The sequence below is a fragment of the Diospyros lotus genome, chromosome 6 (genome assembly GCF_014633365.1).
Source record: "Diospyros lotus cultivar Yz01 chromosome 6, ASM1463336v1, whole genome shotgun sequence".
NCBI classification, from domain to species: Eukaryota; Viridiplantae; Streptophyta; class Magnoliopsida; order Ericales; family Ebenaceae; genus Diospyros; species Diospyros lotus.
In genome coordinates, this window is record NC_068343.1 from 6,935,277 (window position 1) to 6,955,650 (window position 20,374).

The 20,374-nt window shown below is 34.5% G+C and overlaps 1 protein-coding gene across 1 annotated transcript; it reads left to right on the top strand.

Annotated features, from left to right (window-relative positions):
• Positions 1-4,625: 4,625 nt before the first annotated feature.
• On the top strand, positions 4,626-6,374 carry LOC127803181 (uncharacterized). Its single transcript, XM_052339241.1, has 2 exons — positions 4,626-4,954; positions 5,175-6,374. Exon 2 carries the CDS (start codon positions 5,220-5,222, stop codon positions 6,183-6,185), a length of 966 nt encoding a protein of 321 aa, XP_052195201.1. The 5' UTR covers positions 4,626-4,954; positions 5,175-5,219; the 3' UTR covers positions 6,186-6,374.
• The last annotated feature ends 14,000 nt before the right edge of the window (positions 6,375-20,374 follow it).

Genomic DNA, 20,374 nt, shown 5'->3' on the forward strand with positions numbered 1-20,374 from the left:
GCGGCCATGAACCCAGCTGTTAGGTCGGTCATGGCGATCGACCCCCCAACACACAGGCGCGCGCGCGCACACACACACACTCTCTCTCTATATATATATAAACCCAACACACACTTATATATATATATATATACACACAGCGACATGAACCCAGCACCACAAACACTTATATATATATCACACACTAACACACACCTATATATATATATATATATATACAGCGGCATGAACCTAGCACCACAAACACTTATATATATATCACACACTAACCCACAACGGCATGAACCCAGCACCACAAACACTTATATATATATATATATCACATACTAACACACACCTCTCTATATATATATATATACACACACACTAACACACAAAAGCACACACACTTATTTATATATATATATATATATCACACACATACTAACACACAAAAGCCGGTTGCGGCCATGGAAACCTCCGCACCTCGTGGTGCGGGGGCTACTAAAACCCTCGCACCGCGAGGTGTAGAGGTATTTTAAATTTTTTATTTTTTTATTAATGTATTTATTTTTTATGTTTTTAAGTTTAGGGCTTTTAAATTTTTTTACTCGTTTTTAAAAATATCATTGATTTCATTCTCACACATATATTTAAAATGTGAAATATAATTAAATTTCCAAATAATATAAATAAATAAATTTTAAATATCTGTATTTTGAGTAATTATAATTTAACTAATTTTAAATTTTAAATCATCTTGTTGAATTTTTAATACTTAAAAAAATTTAAAATTAATTAATTTATCTTATTGAATTACTTAAAGATACACATGATTTAAGTATTAAATCATCTAAAGTGTTGAATTTTTTATACTTAAAAAAAAATAAAATTAATTAATTTAAAATTACTTAAAATAAAAATATTTAGAATTTATTTATTTGTATTATTTTTTATTTTATTTTATTATAATAAAACAAATTGAGTTAAAATTAAAAAAAAAATAAAACTAGCCTTCCCCGACTGGGCAGTCGGGGAAGGCTTAATTCCCCGCACCACGAGGTATGGGGAGTTCAGAAACCCCGGTATCTCGCGATGCGGGGTTTCAGAAACCCCCGCACCGAGAGGTGTGGGGGTTTTCATGGCCGCGGCTGCCATGGCTATGGCTATGGAACTTGTGTGTATATATATATTTATATAGGTGTGTGAGTGTATATGTGTGTGTTGTGGGTTACATGGTCGCGGTTGCCGTGGCTGCGGCCATGCTGTGTATATATATATATATATAAGTGTGTGTGAGTGTGTATATATATATATATATTTATATAATTGTGTGAGTGTATATGTGTGTGTGTCGCGACTGCCTGGCTGCGGCCATGCTGTGTGTGTGTATATAAATATATATAAGTGTGTGTGAGTGTGTATATATATATTTATATAGGTGATGGTTGGTTGTGGGTTGTGAGGGTAAAAGAGGTATATTAAAATTATTAAAAATTTTGATGGGATGTAAGTTTTGAAGAGTAAATTTTCAGGTTCTAAATAGAATTTTCCAAAAGGTTTAGATAAAAAAAAAACTAATTGTATCATGTAAAAATATTGTGACCTTTTAACGTTCTTTTACATTTCATGGCTTCTTTATGCCCTATTATTATTTATGCTCTTGGATATTATATAATGATTCTTCTAAAAGTTAAAATATTAATAACGATTTATTGTTTTTAATTTTTGTTGCTTATACTATTAGTTTGCTTTTCTTTTTAAACTGATCCTTATTTTTTATATTTTACAGATGCTTTTTATTTATAAATTATAAAATCCATATATATATATATATTCCGCCTGTACTGATTTAGTGATTTTTTTTTTCCAAGTACAGAGCTAAACTAATTTTTGTATCAACATAACTAATCCTTATGTTTAGAATGAATTAATTTATAATTTTAGAATTTATTTATGTTTGGAATCACATAATTTAAAATATAAAGTTTAATTGACTTTTACAAATTTATATTTAGAATGACTTTAAAATTGAAATTTTATTTACTCTTATTTTCCAAAATACCATAAACATAATAATCTCCTTATAATAGAGAAAAAATAACTGTTATAAAAAAAAAAAAGAAAAAACATGTATTATACATTTTTATATTCTACATATATATTGAATTTCAAAATTAACTCTAGAACTAAGAATTAACTAAATTATTGACGTTTTGAGTTGGTCAATCGTGATTTATAGGCCCGTAATGAGAAAATGAGCCCAAAGATCAAGAGTATAAACGAAATAGAACCAATGATAATTCGTTTGTAGAGAAATTTTTACGTAGTTCGGTCAAAACAATACTTAGTCCACAATTGTTCTCTGATTATTTCGGCAGAATAACAATATATCATTACTGTTCATTCCTCCTACAATGGTATTTTTTGACCCATATTTATAGTGTGGAGTGTTTATAATTTACATAAAGTCTAAAATGATAAGATAATATCGTGGAGACAAGATGTCCTTATCAATTCCATAAAATTAAGAATGAGTTCCGTATTACTAGGGATCTAGTTTGTTTCAGATAAAGTAGGTGGGTCCCTACTTCCAGTTATTCCGTTATCTTATTGTTACGCGAGCTGAAAGTATCGCTGAGAGTTTGCTTGGTTAGGCTAGCATCGCTGGGAGCTCGCTCGGTTCCGTGGTCTAAGTTCGAGTCTCAACGATGTGTGATTTTGTTTTGACGAGCTCAGCCTTGGGCTTATTGGGCTTTAGGCGATTCGGCTGGAATATTAGGTCGAGTCCAGCCTATAAGGAGTGGTCCAAAAAATATCCATAACATAAATATATTATATTTAATAATTTAAATAAATTTACAAATAAACTAAATAATTAAAATAAAATTATACCAAAAAAGACTTAGAATGCAATCCCCCATAGCGACGTGTTGGAATTAATTTCTAAATTTTGCCTATTTTGATAGAATTTGATTTGGTGTAGCAGAACTTTATAAAATTCAATCTTTTTCCATTCCCATTGTAAAAATTTAGAATTAGATCATTCCAAACGGGGTAAATGAAATCAAATATTATTATTGTTGTTTTATTGGGAAAAACAAATATGTTTCTTTCCATCCAAAGGGTTGTTGAACAGAAAAATTCTGATAACATTGGAGTTAGTTCTAACGAACAAAGTGTAAGGAGATGGCAGCACTAACAAACACTCCGGTGGTGAAGTGAATAAGAAATTTAGTTGACAAAGTGTCAATGGGCTCAAAAGAATAGCTTATATAGAGGAAAAAATTAGTTTTCTCACATGCAAGTTGACCTTGGGTGTTGCAACGAGATGTGATGAAAATATATAACACTAGTAAGACTTTTTTATACAAGGATGGTGCTGACGATACCTTCATTAAATACTGCATTAAATGTCAATGAAACTTATAATAGACGTGAGAGTGTTGCAATTATATGGGTGATGATTATCATTATTGGTAGATATGGGGTCGAGATCGGGTTAGAAGAGCAATCAGACCTTGGGCCTTCGTTGGGCCGGGCCTGATTAGGCCGATACGATCCAAAATATTATTGGCTCACAATTTCTACCATAATCTATACTCTAAACAAATGATTTTATAATGTTACTTGACACTCTATGATCTATATTATTTATAATTAATGACAACTTTATTTAGATATAAAGTTTTGATACTTTATATATAACATTCAATATTGATAGTTAAAAATTATTAGTGATTATTCAATGTAAAGTATCAATAATTTTTTCGTCATTAATATTAAGTGTTGTTGCATCACATACTGAAGTCCGTATTTAAATAACATTTTTGATATATACCTAATAGGCCTTGTCGCGTGCGCAATCCTAAGCATATACTCAAAACTATTTTAGAGGTAAAGTTTTTGTTTTAATTTGCTATGTACAATGAAATACTCAAATTAATTCCACATTTGCAAAGAACAACAAAAAGTATCCACTTTAGCAAAGACTTTTTAGAAGAAAAAGAAAAGAAAATAACGCGTACATATATTTTTAAACACATAAAAAATATTTATTTTATTTTCATAAATTTAAGTTTCAAAAGTAAGTGATTAAGCCAATTCAATTCAACAATATTCCAAAATAGGGATCGAAATGGCCGATGAGTCCTTTGATTTACATCTCCTGCTGATATCGTAGGGTCGAATAGTGAGGGCGTCCGTGATAATGTGTTAATAAAAAAAATAAAATAAAATAATGACCTATCAGATTCATTTAAAAAAAAAAAATAGATAGATTATTGGTGTCAAACGGTTAATTGAAACTGGTGCGTGTGTGTGTGTATAAACGCAATTGAATTTGGAAATGGCAACCTCCAAGTCGAAGAGATAAAGCCATTCCTTGCCTGGGTAGCAGGAAAAGAGAGTTAAGGCTGAAAGCAAAAGATCGACCCTTTAGGTCACATTCTGCCACTCACACGCAATATCCATGACACTCAGTCCCCCCCCCATTATTATTGAATTCAATGTCTTCTTTCACCCAATCCCATTCACAGGCCCACCGTCCCATTTTCTCAATCAAACCTCCATTGCTAGCTCCTCTACCTCTTCTTTCCATGCATACAATATATAATAATATTAGTAAAATGAATTGATTCCTTAATTTCACCCCTGCGCCCGATCGAACAGTTTACAGATTCTTCATCCAATTAAGTGTGCAGCTTACTACTTAGGAGTGATGAATTTGCAGTCACCCAACTGCCAATTATATATATAAGCTACATGTTCTAGGCTGGCTGGCTGGCTGTCTGGCTGGCTGGCACATACCATATATATGTGTGTTGTGTTCAACTGGGGAACTGGTCCCGAATCTCCACTAAGAGAGACCCAACCCCAACTCTCTTTTCCCGCAGAGTGGAAGAGAGCCACAGCTATGGGTAATGGCCGGCCAGATATCGACACTTCTCTTTGACTCGGAAACAATTTTAAAAAGGTATAGGCATTTGGGTCGCCTGCTGCGTTAACCAATAATTGATTTTTCACGCCATATATATATTTTTTTATACTTTTCCTGAAGCAGCTTTACTTCTTTTATCTATCCACATGTCTTCCTTTCTGCCTATTCAAATTCCTCCCCCCCCCCCCCCCCCCCCCCCCTTCCCCCTTCTCTCTCTTATATAAAAACTGGCTCTGATCTGATTCGGCTCCATCAGGAAGGTAACTCTAGCCAGCCTCTGAGCCGCAAGAAAGTAACCAAGATGCCTAGAAACTGTGCTGAAAATGAAGTGGACGACGAGGAGGAAGCATTGTCTCTGTGTGATCTTCCCATCAAAGGGGAAGACCAGTCGAGAAATGAAGCTCAGTCTTCCAAGACCGGCGACGACTTCGATTTCGGGTCATGGAGCGCCTCCGTTTTGACAGAACCCGAAATGTGCGCCGCGGATGAGGTCTTCTTCCAAGGCCAAATTCTACCGTTCCGCCACTCCATAAGCTCGGAGAGCGGCCTGGCCGTCCTCCGAATGGACAGCCGGAGCCCCAGTAGGAGCGTCTCGAGGTCCGAGTCCATGGACCATTGCTATTCGGGCGGGTTCGCCAGTGTGAGCAGCAGAAGCAGCAGTATTCGTAGCCACCATTCGTCAAGCAGCGGCAGCTCCACCACCACCGCCATCGCCACAAAAAAGCAACGAGTCCGAAACCAATTCCAATATTCACATCCAAGTCCCACGCCGCAGATCAGGGTCTCCGCCTCTCGCTACGGCAATGTCAGCCTCCGGAGCCGGAAATCCAATCTATGGAGCTACTTCCAAGTCGGTTTGGTACGGACACCGGGAAACATTCAATTGCAAGATATTAAGCTTCCTCGTGGCAACAATAACAGAAGTAGTAATAACAAGAATTTTGGTAGCCGTAACAGCAGCAGCAGCAGTAATGGCTTTAGTGGACCCAAGAAAGAGAAACAGAATTTGTTCGATAGAAACGGCCCAATATTCGGAGGCTGCAAGTGTTCCGTCAATGCAGTTGACACAGTTCCTTCGAGTGTTATCATCGTTAAGAGCAACAGTGCTCACAATAATGGGAACGAAGCACGGTCAGGAGAAGAAGAAGAAGAAGAAGAAGAAAGGAAGAAGACAAAGCAGCAGAAAGTAAAGCAAGCGGTGTCGCGTCATCGGACGTTTGAATGGCTAAAGGAGCTTTCGCTTGCAGGCGTCCCCGATGAGTCATAGCGGAGTTGCAAAGGGGAGCACGCATGCTATGCCATGCGATGCGCCTTTTGTTCTGTCATTATCATTTCCATTTTCACTTGGCCTTTTGCTTTTTTTCCGTTTTTCGAAATAAGTAATTTGTAGTTTGAGCAATGGATGCACTGTAATCTAGGGAGCTCCGTCCGTTTTATATAATTGATTTGTGTGCAATGATGGAGATTGGTTAACTGTAGGCTTGGTTGAATTTTTGTGACTAGTTTTTAGTGGTCGGAGAAGAGCAGGCATGCCGATGGGGGGTTGGCGGTGCCTTTCATCATTAAAGTGGCAACTTTGATGCCTTTCTCTGTGCCGACAATGGCAATTCGTGACTGACGAAAAGCATGCGATAGAGAAGAGAGACCGGAGTAGAAAAATGGCACGCTAGCTAGCTAACTAATGTAATTTGTTTAGAATTTTGTCAAATTTGAATGGTCTTCGAGCTTATTTATTAAAACTTTATAATAATCAGAGTAAATAAGTACTTTTAGTTAAACATTCAAAAATTTTAAAAACAACGATCAAATAAAAATTTTACAATGAAATTGATGACAAGAAGATCTCAAAAGTTTCACTTCTCTTCACAACTCACTAGTTCTACCACAATTAATGATAGGTTACAGAGACTAATAACGCCAATGTTCATAAGCCAGCCGAGTGGTCCAATCCAATGTTTATCTAAAATTTGTCAAGAAAATGAAGGGTAGCTTAGTTTCATTAATGAGAAAGAATTACTTGCGATGGTAAGACAAGTATATATGGCCAACGCTGCTGCAGGTGGCAACGAATTAGGATCGAATGAGTGTTGTTGGTTGCACGGTTGGGAAAAAGGCGAATTAAAGAGAGCGGCAGTGACTGATCACATGATTTGCCGGTGACGGCACCGATTCAAACCACAAGAACATTGCAAGCCTCTGCCACTCCCATCATCTCTCTCTCTCTCTCTCGGTCGTCCTCCCCTCCCTCCCGTCTCATTAATCACACGCCATGGACATCCATTTTGATGCGACCCCCCTGGAATGAATGGGCTAATTTTGTGATTTAAGGACCTAGAAAACGATCTGGTTAGTGCCGTCCTCAATATTAAGCTTAATTATTAACCATTGGGGTTGTTACAGAGGAGGGTGATGCGCGTGCACGTTAGTTGTTGAGTATTATAACCTAGGCATCATCAAAAGTGCGCAGTGAATATTGTCTGGTTTATTTCTGACATAGGGTAGCTTAGCTCCCAGGCTCTGCTAGAGCCTAGAGCATGGTTTGTCTCCTATTTTCTCTGCAGTAAGTGGTATCGTAGCTGAGCTGCGCGCGAGTGAGTTGGCTTCCTTTGTCCTTCTCCTTCAATTCAATTCTGGTTGTTTCTTTCTGCCCGTCTGGGTTCATTAACAATAACACACACTGGACTGGAGCATGGAAATAGGAACACTGGAACAGTGTTCTGTTGTTTATCCCTTGGTTTCTTCTTCTTCTTTTTTTCTTTTTTTCCCCTGTTGGCTGCTGCTATGTCAGGAATTGTCATGGAACATTAAAGTTCTAATGCTATTTTAAATGTATATATTTTCTTTGGTAAATCCTGTATATAAGTGAGCTCATGGGTCAAAAAGTTTAAAAGATTTGATTAAATCACTCACTAAATACATAAATAAATAATTATATTTATTTTTTTATTATTGACAATTACATATATTTCAATTTTAGAAATGAAAGCGATGGTGCATACAAATCCTTAATAATAATTTCAGTCTAATCTAAATTTGTGGTCCTTTTGAGGGTTGATTGAAATTATATGTCAATCATATGGAGAAAATTTTTCTAAGTTACAGTTTAGTGTCTGAAAAGATTTTTGTTACTTAGAAAACAAAACTGAGTGCTAAAATGCCAGAGAATGAATGGTACATATGATATGCTCGTACTTTCAAATTGTAATGATTTTACGGTTGAGCCAATTTATAGAGAGTTGAAATAACACTCGACTGTATTAGGCATAATTTAAATGACGCCTTTTCAAGAGCGCTATGAATCCCTTTCCTAATTGCCTAATTTGGTCATATTAATAGTCTATCTACTTCTCCCATTCTAACAAAAGTATTAGTAAATTTATAAGTCCAACAAAAATTATTTAAACGATTTTAAATATTAAAATTTCAATTAAAATGATAATTTTAGATACTTAAAAATCTTTTAAATTATTTTGTTTAAACTTGCAACTTCACTAATACTGTTATCTAACTTTCAAAAATATATTGACTATTTTTGTAAAATTTTTCTCAATAAAAAATCAAATTTTAATTATGTTGTTGCTCGAATACAACAATAAATTTATGGAGATGGAAATGTCGTCGTCAAACCGATTGAGATTGTCATCAACACGAGACCTTCTTCGTCCCAAGACTTAATGTCTTCCAAAACTCCAAGGAAGAAAATAGTCAAATGACACATAGAGATTCTCGCACAAAAACTACGATACTTAAGTCAAATATTGAGAATGTTAAAAATTGTAGAATAAAATTTACACCAATATCAAAGACGTATCTTTTCTGGAATGAAGGTATGCTTATTTATAGAGGAGAATGAGATAATCCTAAATCTTTTTGGTTTCGATTTTTTATAAATAATATTTATTCTAATATTCTAATATTTTATTAGAATTATGATTTTTAATAGATAATATTTATCCCTTATGTATCAAGATTTTATTAGAATTCCAAAAATATAATGCTTATCCTTTTTATGAGATGCTCAAGCAGATTTTTAGATATCATAATTATCTAGTTTGCAAGTTATGTGGGACTCCATTAAGGGAAAATTTATACATTTTTAGCTCAAAATATTATTTTGGACTTTTAGCCATTTTCAAGCTTTTAATGAACTTTTGCTAATGACACAACAAAATATATTTCTGTTAGATTAAAAATAATCATGTATCAAATAATAAAATTAATGAAAATTTAATAAGAATGCATATTATAACAAATTTTCATCATATTTCTTCTCTAGAAATGTTATGTAGTGGTAATATTTTTAACGATATCTATGCATTCGTATGCCAGATTTTATATTATATCAATATAATTTTATAATATATATGTTGTTGCACGACTACAACAATAAATTTATATATAGGAGATCATCTTAAGATGGCAAAAGAATGGCTTGTCCGAATAAAGGGCAGAGCCAGGATTTTCATTTAGTGAGGGCGAATTTAAATACAAAAAATATAATTTCCAACATAAGACAATAATGATAACATTAAAATGTAAAAAAAAAAAAATACAATTGTTGTTTGCAGCTTTTCATACTTTGATAACGTCGCATAATGACCTCATTATCAATTTTTTAAATACATCATTTTTAACATACACAACTAAGCTAGCATTCATCAATTAGTCTCCAATTCTACTACGCAATCGATTCTTCACGATATTCATTGCAGAAAATACCCTTTCAACTGTAGCAGTCGCAACCGGAAGAGTTAATGCCAAAGTACAAGCTTATAAACTAATGGGTACACTATTTTTTTTCATCGCAACCAACTTATGTCCAAGTTCACCGAGTCTCTGTAATTCTTCAAACTCTTTGTTAGAGTGCATATCAAAAATATAAGTTTGAAGCTGATCATCAAGTGCCATGAGCTCTATTCTTGAAAAATCTTCAGGATAATATTCAGCAAGACGAATTAATTTTTCTTTGTTAAAAGCAGAAAATGAATCATTTGGGCATAAGCATGTTATACAAAGAAGTAACTCAGTACTAACCTCAGAAAAACGGTCATTCAATTCTTGAAATTTCATATCAGTGATAGCATAGAACAAGTCCACACGAAAGTGATGCAAATTTGTCATTTCTTCAGTGTTACGCCGTGAACGACCTCAGCGTATAAAAACACCATCCATATCGGGAACATCAATATTCTACTTTTCACAAAAGGAAACCACTGCTTTCAAAAACAAATCCCACTCATTGTCCCTCATCACTTGGAGTGTTTGTTTGCATATTTTCACTAAAGTAATAGCATTTACAATATCTTGATCTTTTCTTTATAATACCTTGGACAATTCATTTGAAATCACTAAGATGGTTCTCATGAGATGTAGATTAAAAGCAAATTCAAATGACTGTATTGAGTCCAATAAATCATCTGCCTCACATTTTTGTTCAATAGATCCATCATCAACAATCATTTCAAGAACATCAACTATACGCGAGAACATGGAAATCAAACTAATCAAAGTACCATAATGCGATCCCCAACGAGTATCACCAAAATGAGTAATAGTACTTTGTTGATTAAGACCCCGGCCACTTGAAATCTCACAATTATGGAGTGCTTCAAAAATTATGGCTTCTTATTTCTCTCGCAAAAGATCACAACGCTTCGATGACGTTCCAACTGAAGGATCATAACGAGGATACATAGCATGCAACAGAAGCATTTTTAAATAAAAACTTTCCTCGTATTGATTAGAATCTAGAAACCTTACTTTTCCTTCGGATTACCGGACGGAATGAAGCGACTGGCGGAGGATGGGCGGGAGCTTCTTCTCGTGGTGGAGACGACGGCTGTCTTGCAATCCTTCGGCTCCTTCGCATCAGAACTTGAAGGCTCTCTTTCGATCTTCCGAAGTATGACTCGAACTCGTGGTCTCTCTTTCGGTGAAAAAGAGTAAAAATCGACTTGGATGAAAAACAACCAAAAAGAGAATATATAGGGAGAACCCTAGGGTTAAAACCCTAGTGGGCCAAACCCTAATGGGCCAAGTCCATTTAATTAATTTTCTAATTGGGTTAGCCCAATTAATTAATTAAAAACTAATGAACTATTATTTTATTCTAGTCCAATTAATTATGGACCATTCTGAATAAAATAATTCTCTCTCAATGTAATTCACCCAACAAGCCAAATGTATTAAATAATACATGAGTTATATCGAGCTACCCCGGGGACCAAAAGACAAATTATTCACGACTACTAAAATGACCAAAATATCCCTGCTACCTAGTAGCTATATTTTGTCATTCTAAGTGTTCCAACTATCACCATATGGTAACACTGACCCCACGAATAATTTTGCATATGCAATGTCTTTGACCTACTAGTGTAATGATGAAAATACCCCTCTGCGTAACACCCATCATTTAGAAAGGAATAATGTACTAACACCTCTCTAAATGATTTCTACCATCCTTAGATCACTAGTCCAATAATCCGTGACTACTCGAATGTACTTGCTTATCACTGGGAGCTACCCAGAAGCACACACTCTTAAGTCACGTTCCCAGGGCCCTGGATTATTTGATTATTCTTGGGCAATCACAAGGGGGTGAATCACAGAAACTATCTTGTATTAGTCTGTCTTAGCTAATTAGAAACCATACTCCCAACTCAAAAGGTTATTGATCTTTGATAGACCTCACCTACAGTGAATCTAAGAATATAGCTCTAGGTTCACTAGACCACCAACTAATACTCAAGTATTAGAGTACTCGTCCACGTAGTAGCAGTGATAGACTAGCTCCATGATAATTAGTACTTTGTCATTAGCTTCTATCACAGGTCCACTCTACGCATTCCGAATGCGCTTGTACAATTAGAGTAAACGGACTGTTTACTGGCTAAGGCAAGCCATCCTCCATTAGGATCTATTGCACAATGATCTTATCATGATAGAATGCCCAGTTCTATCAAAAGATCAAGAGTAATATTTTCTTGCTTATTAAGTACCCATGATTCATGCCTAATTGTGAAGAACGACCCATCACATGAATCACTTACTTAATAGCATGGACACTTTTCCAACAATTAAATGCAAATAATATATGTGCCATAAACTGACTAAAAGAAGCATCATTACCATAAATTAAACAAAACGTGTCTTTAGGGCATATATTTCCAACACCAACAATATTCACCACTCTAGAAACCAAATTAAATAGCGAAGTAACTTGCACATGTTTCTTTGCTACAACTACAAGTGCCAATTGAAGTTGGTGAGCAAAACAATGAACATAGAAAACACACGGGTTCTCTTTCAAAATAAGTGCTTTGAGACCATTAAACTGACCTTGCATGTTGCTAGCTCCATCATAACCTTGCCCCGAAATCTAGATATACTTAACCCATATTTAGAAAATAATTTATCTATAGTAGCTTTAAGTGATAGGGCAGTAGTACTGGAAACATATTCAATCCCAATAAACCGTTCAACTACATGTCCCATTTTATTCACATAACGCAAAACAATAGACATGTGTTCCTTTATTGAGATATCCCGAGATTCATCAATTAGAATTGAAAAGAATGCATCACCAACATCTTTTATGATAAGTGACTGCACTCTCACCCTGCAATTAAAACACAATAAAAACAAATCATAATAAAACTTTTATATTTTTTTTTATTTTAGTGAGAGGTTTATACTCGCCAGTGTACGAGTGCAGTTGTAGTCCAAATTTAAATTTATATTTTCTGGATGAATCCAGGTCGTCCACTGAGAGATTTATTTATGGCAAAAGAAAAAGAATGTCACACACACGCACACGCATTTGGACAAATTGACAACAAGATTTTTTATGGTTTTGTTTTTAGACAACAGATACTAGAAAATAAAGTAAGGCAAAAATTGAAATAAACATTAAACGTAAAAATATGAATTTGAATAGTGCTTGAGTTAAGACAATTTCAGTACCAACCCGTTGATTCCCAAAGTTTAGCATAAAAGATTAGCAACATTAATTTAATTTCAGATATGAGGGTTTGTTATTAAATGCAATTAGAGATGATGATAGTTCTAGGTTAAGCAATCCCCATACATGATATGCGGGATTCTAATTTAAGCAACTACCATAAATCCAATTACAATTAATATACAAAACAACTAAATTAATCATCCGGGTTTGGGTATGATAGCGTTTCCAGTTCTAGTAACTCTCATACATGGCATGAAAGCTCTAAGTTAGGCTTACACTCCAATCCAAACCTAGTGATTTTTTTAATAATTAATACACACTCATACTGAAATTTAAATTAAGGTTACTTATTTAAAACGCAGCTTTCTTTGGGAATCATTGGCGTTGGACACTGTCCTTGCCTTAACCCAAGATTAGATTTAGCTACTCATCTCCATTAAATTAATTGACAGGAATTTAAATGACTTAATTTAAATAACAGAATTTAAATGACAGGAATTAAAATAGAAGAAACTAACCGGCCATTTAGGCGGTAGATAATTAAAATACAAGAATTAAAATTGCAAGAATTTAAAGGCATAAACTAACCGTCCATTTAGGCGGTGAACAATTAAATGATAAGAATGAAAATTGCAAGAATTTAAAGGCATAAACTAACCGTCCATTTAGGCGGTGAATAATAAAGTAATAATAAATGACATAAGAATTTAAAAGAAGAAATGAATGAAGTAAGATCACAAGAGAAAATATTAAAGAAAATGAGAGAGAACAAAAGCAATTCTCAAAGAGAGAATTCTAAGGAAATAACTAAACTTTTATTCAAGAATAATAATCACACTTACAAATGCAATCAAGTGATCTATTTATAGGCCACAAGATGCAATACAAACCACACAATTTCAATTATTCAACTAGACATAATTATATCTAATGGGCACTCACACACTTAAAGTTAAATGGATTTTAGCTATAATACACACCTAATATTAAATGGATTTTAGCTAAAATACATACCTAATAAAGCACTCATAAAGTTAAATGGATTTTAGCTATAATATCCACCTAATAGTTAAATGGATTTTAGCTAAAAAACACACCTAATAAAGCTCTCACATAAAAAATAAAAATAGATTTCTATAAATTGATTTTTAATCTTCATTAGGATTAAAAATAATCCTTGGGCCTTCTCCAAATAATATTTTCCATGGGTTGCTCAAATTGGGCCTTAATTCTTCATGGGCTTGAATTCTTCATGGGTTTGATTTCTTCATGGATTTGAATTCTTCATGGACTTTAATTTTTCATGGGCTTGATTTCTTCATGGGTTTGATTTCTTCATGGATTTGAATTCTTCATGGATTTGATTTCTTCATGGATTTGAATTCTTCATGGACTTGAATTCTTCATGGGCTTGAATGCTTCATGGCTAAAAATAAAAAAAATAATTTAATATTATTAATAAATTATATATTATATATATGTATTACACATAGCACACATATATATTAGATTATATTATATATATAGTACATGCATGCATATAATGATGTATATGTATTATATATAATTTTATATATTATTATTATTTACTTTAGAACTTCATTTAATTTATCTTTCAATTTAAACTTGCATATAACCATAAAATATATATTAATATCTAATTTAAACCATATTTAAGATCGAAAGAAGGGTATAATTATAACAAAATTTTTACAAAATTAACCACTAATCAATAAGACCAATCATTTCAATAGCAGCAGCTTGTACAATATCCTTCTGAACATCATGTGATGTTAACTTGAGATTTTTAAGAGCATTTTTCAAAGTAACAGCCTTAATCTCCTTATTATAATTGGCTAGAAATTGCAATAGTTCAAGAAAGTTACCTTAATTATTTGAATCTTCAGACTCGTCATGACCACGAAAGGCAAGTCCTTGTTGTAGAAGAAGTCGAACACAATCAATTGATCATTCAAACGAATTCGATAATCACATCGTGTTTGTTCTGACTGCCTGAAGAAAACTGTCTCAATATTTTATTCTTGATTCATTAAGGAGCTTCACAATTACTTCGAGCTTGATTGTGTGCACTATTGGCATCTCCAACATGAACTTGAAGTGTATCTTTCTTTTTAAAATTACTGAACCCTTCTTTCACAAAAAAATCACCACCTCATTGTTCCCCATTATTTGTTTTAAAAAGATAACAATATAAGCAAAATGCGGCATCTTTACTTATACTATATTCCAACCAATCACTAAATTCATTAAACCAAGTCGTAATGAATCGTCTTAATTTTTTTCGTGAAAATACATGATTTCGAGGCTGACACGGACCTCTTTGCGAGTAGACTCTTCTAATTTGATTTCTAAGATTAACATTGTAATCCATTATTGGAGTTCTTAGCCTAGGATCTGTAGGAAGTTGTGCAATATCAATTTGCTCAATACTTCATTTGTTAACTTGTTCATTTTCTTCAATATAATTTTCCTCCTCCATACTTGCTTTCTTTGCTTCAGAATTTTCTTCAATACTTGCTTTATGTGTATAATCATTATCTTGAATATCATGATTATCATCTACCCCAACACTTATTTTCTTTACCCCACTATTTTCTTCAATTGAAAAGAGAGACTTTCTTTTAAAATATCTTTTCATATCTTCCTAAAAAATAAACAATAATTTCATAAATAACCAATGATTAATAATATGTCCACAGAACTTACGTCAAGCTTTTCTAAATCGTCCAAATTATCATTATTTTTTCATCTTATAAAAATAATAGAGAAACAACAATGTATAAGAATAGGGGATAATGGATTATATCAACAACATTTTATTCTTGTAAAGAAATGTGTAAAATGCATATACCTTAGAGTAGAAGACTAGAAGTGAGGTTGTTATCAACTGGAATGCATCCTATTCATAGCTTTCATTCTCACATTTTTTATAATCAATCTCCAGCCCCCACCGCTGGTTCTTCCTCAACCCAAAATTGCCACTGTTAGCACATTTCATAAGTAATATGATAATATGATCTCTTTTTGTTTAAGCTCCAAAGAGTAAAAAAATAACAATTAATGAAAAGAACATAAAATTAAAAAAATGAAATTATAGGATTATTGAAAGATTAGTTATTAATCTACCATCACTGATGTTTCTAGCAGTGGAACTGTGGAAATCTATTATCTATATATCTAATACCAGCCACATCCGCCGCCACTGGCAGCAGCCGACGACCACCACCGGCCGGCGATTTCCATGATCAAATGTTACCGTTTGAAACGCAAAGCCAAGGGGGTTAATATATCCAAAAATATGCTAGATCTAACGGTTGGATTGCCGTAGATCTGGTTTTTAATTTTTGATCAAAACGAAAAAATAGTCCGCATTTTCACGAATCTATACTGAAAATAAAACTGATGAAATTAAAAATCTTACCTTCTTGTAGATCGGGGTTACTTTCACTATGAAAATGTAGTCGAATCTAAGATCGAATGGCTAGATTTCAACAAATCTGTGTTTTACGCACTTGGAAAAGAGAGAGAGAGAGAGAGACTGTAATGAGAAGAACAGAAATGAAGCTGTGAGAGTGGAAGTGGTGGGACTGTGGAAGGCTAGAGTGGAGCCCTAATAGGGTCACAAGTGAAATAGGCTTGGGCTGCTAGCTCTCTTGGGCCTTTATTAAAATATTTTTTTTTTTTTTTTGTCTGGCCTAGTGGGGGCAACTGCCCCCACTGGGCCTCACTTGGCTCCGCCCCTAGTCTGGATGATAGATGACTCACCCGAGAGAGGGTGACAGAGATGGGTGACTCACTCGAGGGAGAGTTACAGCGATGGATAACCCCTTCAAGCAATAAGCAACCTGTTTGAAAAAAGAATCAGTTAGGGGCTCAGGTATGGATCCCCGCACAGACCCTCCAATACCTAAGTTAGCATCTCGAAAGTATGGAATATTTGAATACAAGAAGGAAGTGCGAGTGTTAGAGATTGTATACCGAATGGGAGGGAGGACTCCCCTATTTATAGCGAGGAAAAAGCAACCAGGTGTCGTGTGACTCGATTTCTTCACTGAGTAATTCGGAGGTGATTTTGACTAGGTCTTACGGGAGTGATGGCGCGGGGATCATAGGCGTGCCCATGGCACCCCCGAGTAGGGGTCACTAGGTAAAGGTCACTCGAGGGTGCGTGCGACGCACCCTCGAGTGAGGGTTACTCTAGTGTTCGGGTGCAAGCACGTGAGGGGCAGCACGGGCGAGGGACCAGCAGCTTTTGGGGTTAAGCAGGTTCGGGGCACCAAGGGTGATGTCACTCAAGGGTGTAGGCCGCTCAAGCATGCATGTTCACGAGGCTAGGTAGTGCTGCGACAATGCGAGTTCGGGCGCGTGTGGGGTTGTTGCAGAGCCTACGTGGTGAGTCACAACCATGCACGAGGGGGATCCCCGCCTAGCCATGTGGCACTATCTCATTTCTTTGATTCTTTCATTTATTTTTGCTAATCCACTTGTTTTGCAGGACACGTCAATTGCTCCCTACTCTTTTGTTCGGGAGTCTCAGGTGGAAGAGTATCTAGCCCTACAAATCTCGTACATGCCTTCATTTTCCTCATTTCTCTTGAAGTTCTTTTCCATGCAGTCAACTTTTTTTTCTCCATTCAAGTCTCTGTATTATTTGTAGCTCTAGTATTTTCATATTTCGACTTTTCATAAGGGCCAATGGCTTCCAGATGATGTGACAGAGTCTTCAAATGACACATGACGTCCTAAAGCTTTTTCTTTTGCAGCAGAGGTCCATGCATTCAGTTCTTTATTTTCTAAGAGTATAGGCGCTATTACTTCATACACTCCTAGCTCCTGAGGTCGCGAGGGCTCTGTAAGACCTTCAAATCAACTCAAGAGTGACCATGTCGTTATTGGCTCATATATGTATCTACATTTTGACAAGAGATAAATTGGCATATTGGGGAATTTTCTCCAAAATCAGAGGTGTTCATGATGATTGGCGTTCTATTTCCTGATTTGTCGAATTACTTGCAAAATGATGAATATGACATATTTTCTTGTAGGACAACAACTATTTCAAACGCCAGGCAAAGCAGCATAAATCGTTTACGAGACCACTAATATTATGTTTCTCGATGTATAACTAATCACGAAACAATGGTCTCATGCCTTTTCATTGTCAAGCTACTTGCGAGGCAATGGGATGTGTTTGTCTTCTAATTATCGGGCTATAAGCAGGGTAATGAGCATTTTTTGATATAATGTCGCGACTCTCTAGGTTCGCATGTACATGCTTGTTGGAATTGTGGGCGCAATGTCTACGTTTGCAATATATTTTCTTATCGCAGTTTGACATAATATCTACGTTTGCAATTTTAAAAAGAACAACCATATTTTGTTCTCGCGGTTTGGCGTGACACCTATGTCCGCAATTAAATGACATTAATATTTTATTTTTGTAGTTCAGCATAATGCTTACGTCCACGATTAGAAACACTACAAAAAAAAAAAGAAGTTATTTTGTGACAAATATTTTTTTTTGCAGCAATTTTAAAAATTGTCGTAACATATGATATTTTGCAGCAATTTCTTCAACATTTTTGTAGTGGTTTTAAAAATCTAACCCAAAATTTAAAAAATTTAAAATTAAAATTTGCGGCATTTTTTGAGAAATTGTTCATTAAATTTAATAAAATAATTTAATAATTAAAAATTAAAATAAAATTAACAATTGCGACGATTCTTCTTAACTATCGCAAAATTTATTAATTTAATCATTAAAAACATTAAATTAAATTAATATTTGCGCAGTTCTTAATCACCACAAAATTTATTAATTTAATTATTAAAAACATTAAATTAAATTAACATTTGCGGTTGTTCCAAATCGTCGCAAAATTTACTAATTTAATCGCTAAAAAAAATTTTGCGATGATTTTTGAAAAACGCCACAACATTTAGAAAATAATTAAAAAATTAAATTAAAATAACATTTGAGGCGGTTAAAAACTGTCGCAAAATTTAAATTTTGCGACAATTTTGAAGAATTGCAGCAAAAAATAATCTAATAGTCATATTAAAAATATATAAAATTTTCATAATTAATAAGAAAAAATAAAAAAAAATTGTTAACTCTTCTTTTTATTTTTTCATCAATTAATTTATTTAATTTAATTCAATTGACTAGTTTTTAATTTATTCCATTATTCTTTTTATTTTATTTAATTTGGGGCCTAAGTGTAATTTCAAAAACTTGGGGGACTAAGTATAATTACAAAAACTTGAGTTTGTGGGTCCAAGTGTAAGTTCCTAAACTTTGGGGGGTTAAAATGTAATTCTGGAAACTTGAGTTTAAGGGCCCAAGTATAATTTCGAAAACTTGGGAGTCAAAATGTAATTTTGGAAACTTAAGTTTATGGGTCCAAATGTAATTCTGAAAAATAGTGGTTGGATTATGATATAATTAATGTGCAGGTATGACAAAAAGACTTTGCAGATTGACTGCCTTCACGTGCTCAAGCACATGCGCATATGAGACGTCTTAGGATTGAAAAAGAGGAAGACATTGCTGCAACCAAGCGGGGCCAGAAACCATGCAGCGGGCATGATTGACAGCCTTGCGCACGTGCCGGAAACAACAATTGTTTAAGAAACCACAACTAAATTCACTATTAATTTAGATTAACATTGAGCAATGGTTTTGAAACCGCCACTAAATGTTACCAACTATTGTGAAATAATAGATTTTGCGATTGTCTTAAACCGTCGCAAAAAATATAACTTTGCGACAGGTACTCCAGCTGTTGTTAAAAATTGCCGTAAAATGCTTCGCAAAAACTATATCTGCGACAGTTTCAAAAATCGTCGCAAAATTACAAAAAAATAATCATCACTAAAATTTGATTTTTTTGTAGTGAAAGAATATCCATTTTCAGGCTACGTGCATGACATGTCTTATTTTTCCCTTATTCCTGGGCTACGTGGGAGACAATGGGCTTGTTATCTTCCTCGTTGCCGAGTTATGAGCAGGGTAACGGACCTTTAGCTTTCACCTCGTTGCCGAGTTATATGCAAGGCAATGGGCTTTTGTTTTTTTTCTCGTTACCAGGCTATGCGCGGGGCAGCAGGCTTGTTGTCTTACTCATTACCAGGCTATTAATAGGACAACGAGTCTTTGGTTTTTCCTCATTGTTGGGCCATGTGTTGGGCAACTAGCTTTTTGGAAAAAACTTTTTTATTGATCTTTCTTTCATCTCAAAAAATGAAGACAAAAAATTATAATTGACATTATAAAGATAATGCATTGCACGAGATAGTACAAATATTTCTTTTTTGACGTGGTTTAGCCAAATGTACCTACGTCTATGGTCCTACCTTGGGCTCATATTATTAACAATTGTCAAGCATGCAATTCATATAAGGGGGACAATGCAACTTGGGGTTTTGCCTTCTCTCCCCTAAATGACGAGTACATTCTGGTGTATCGG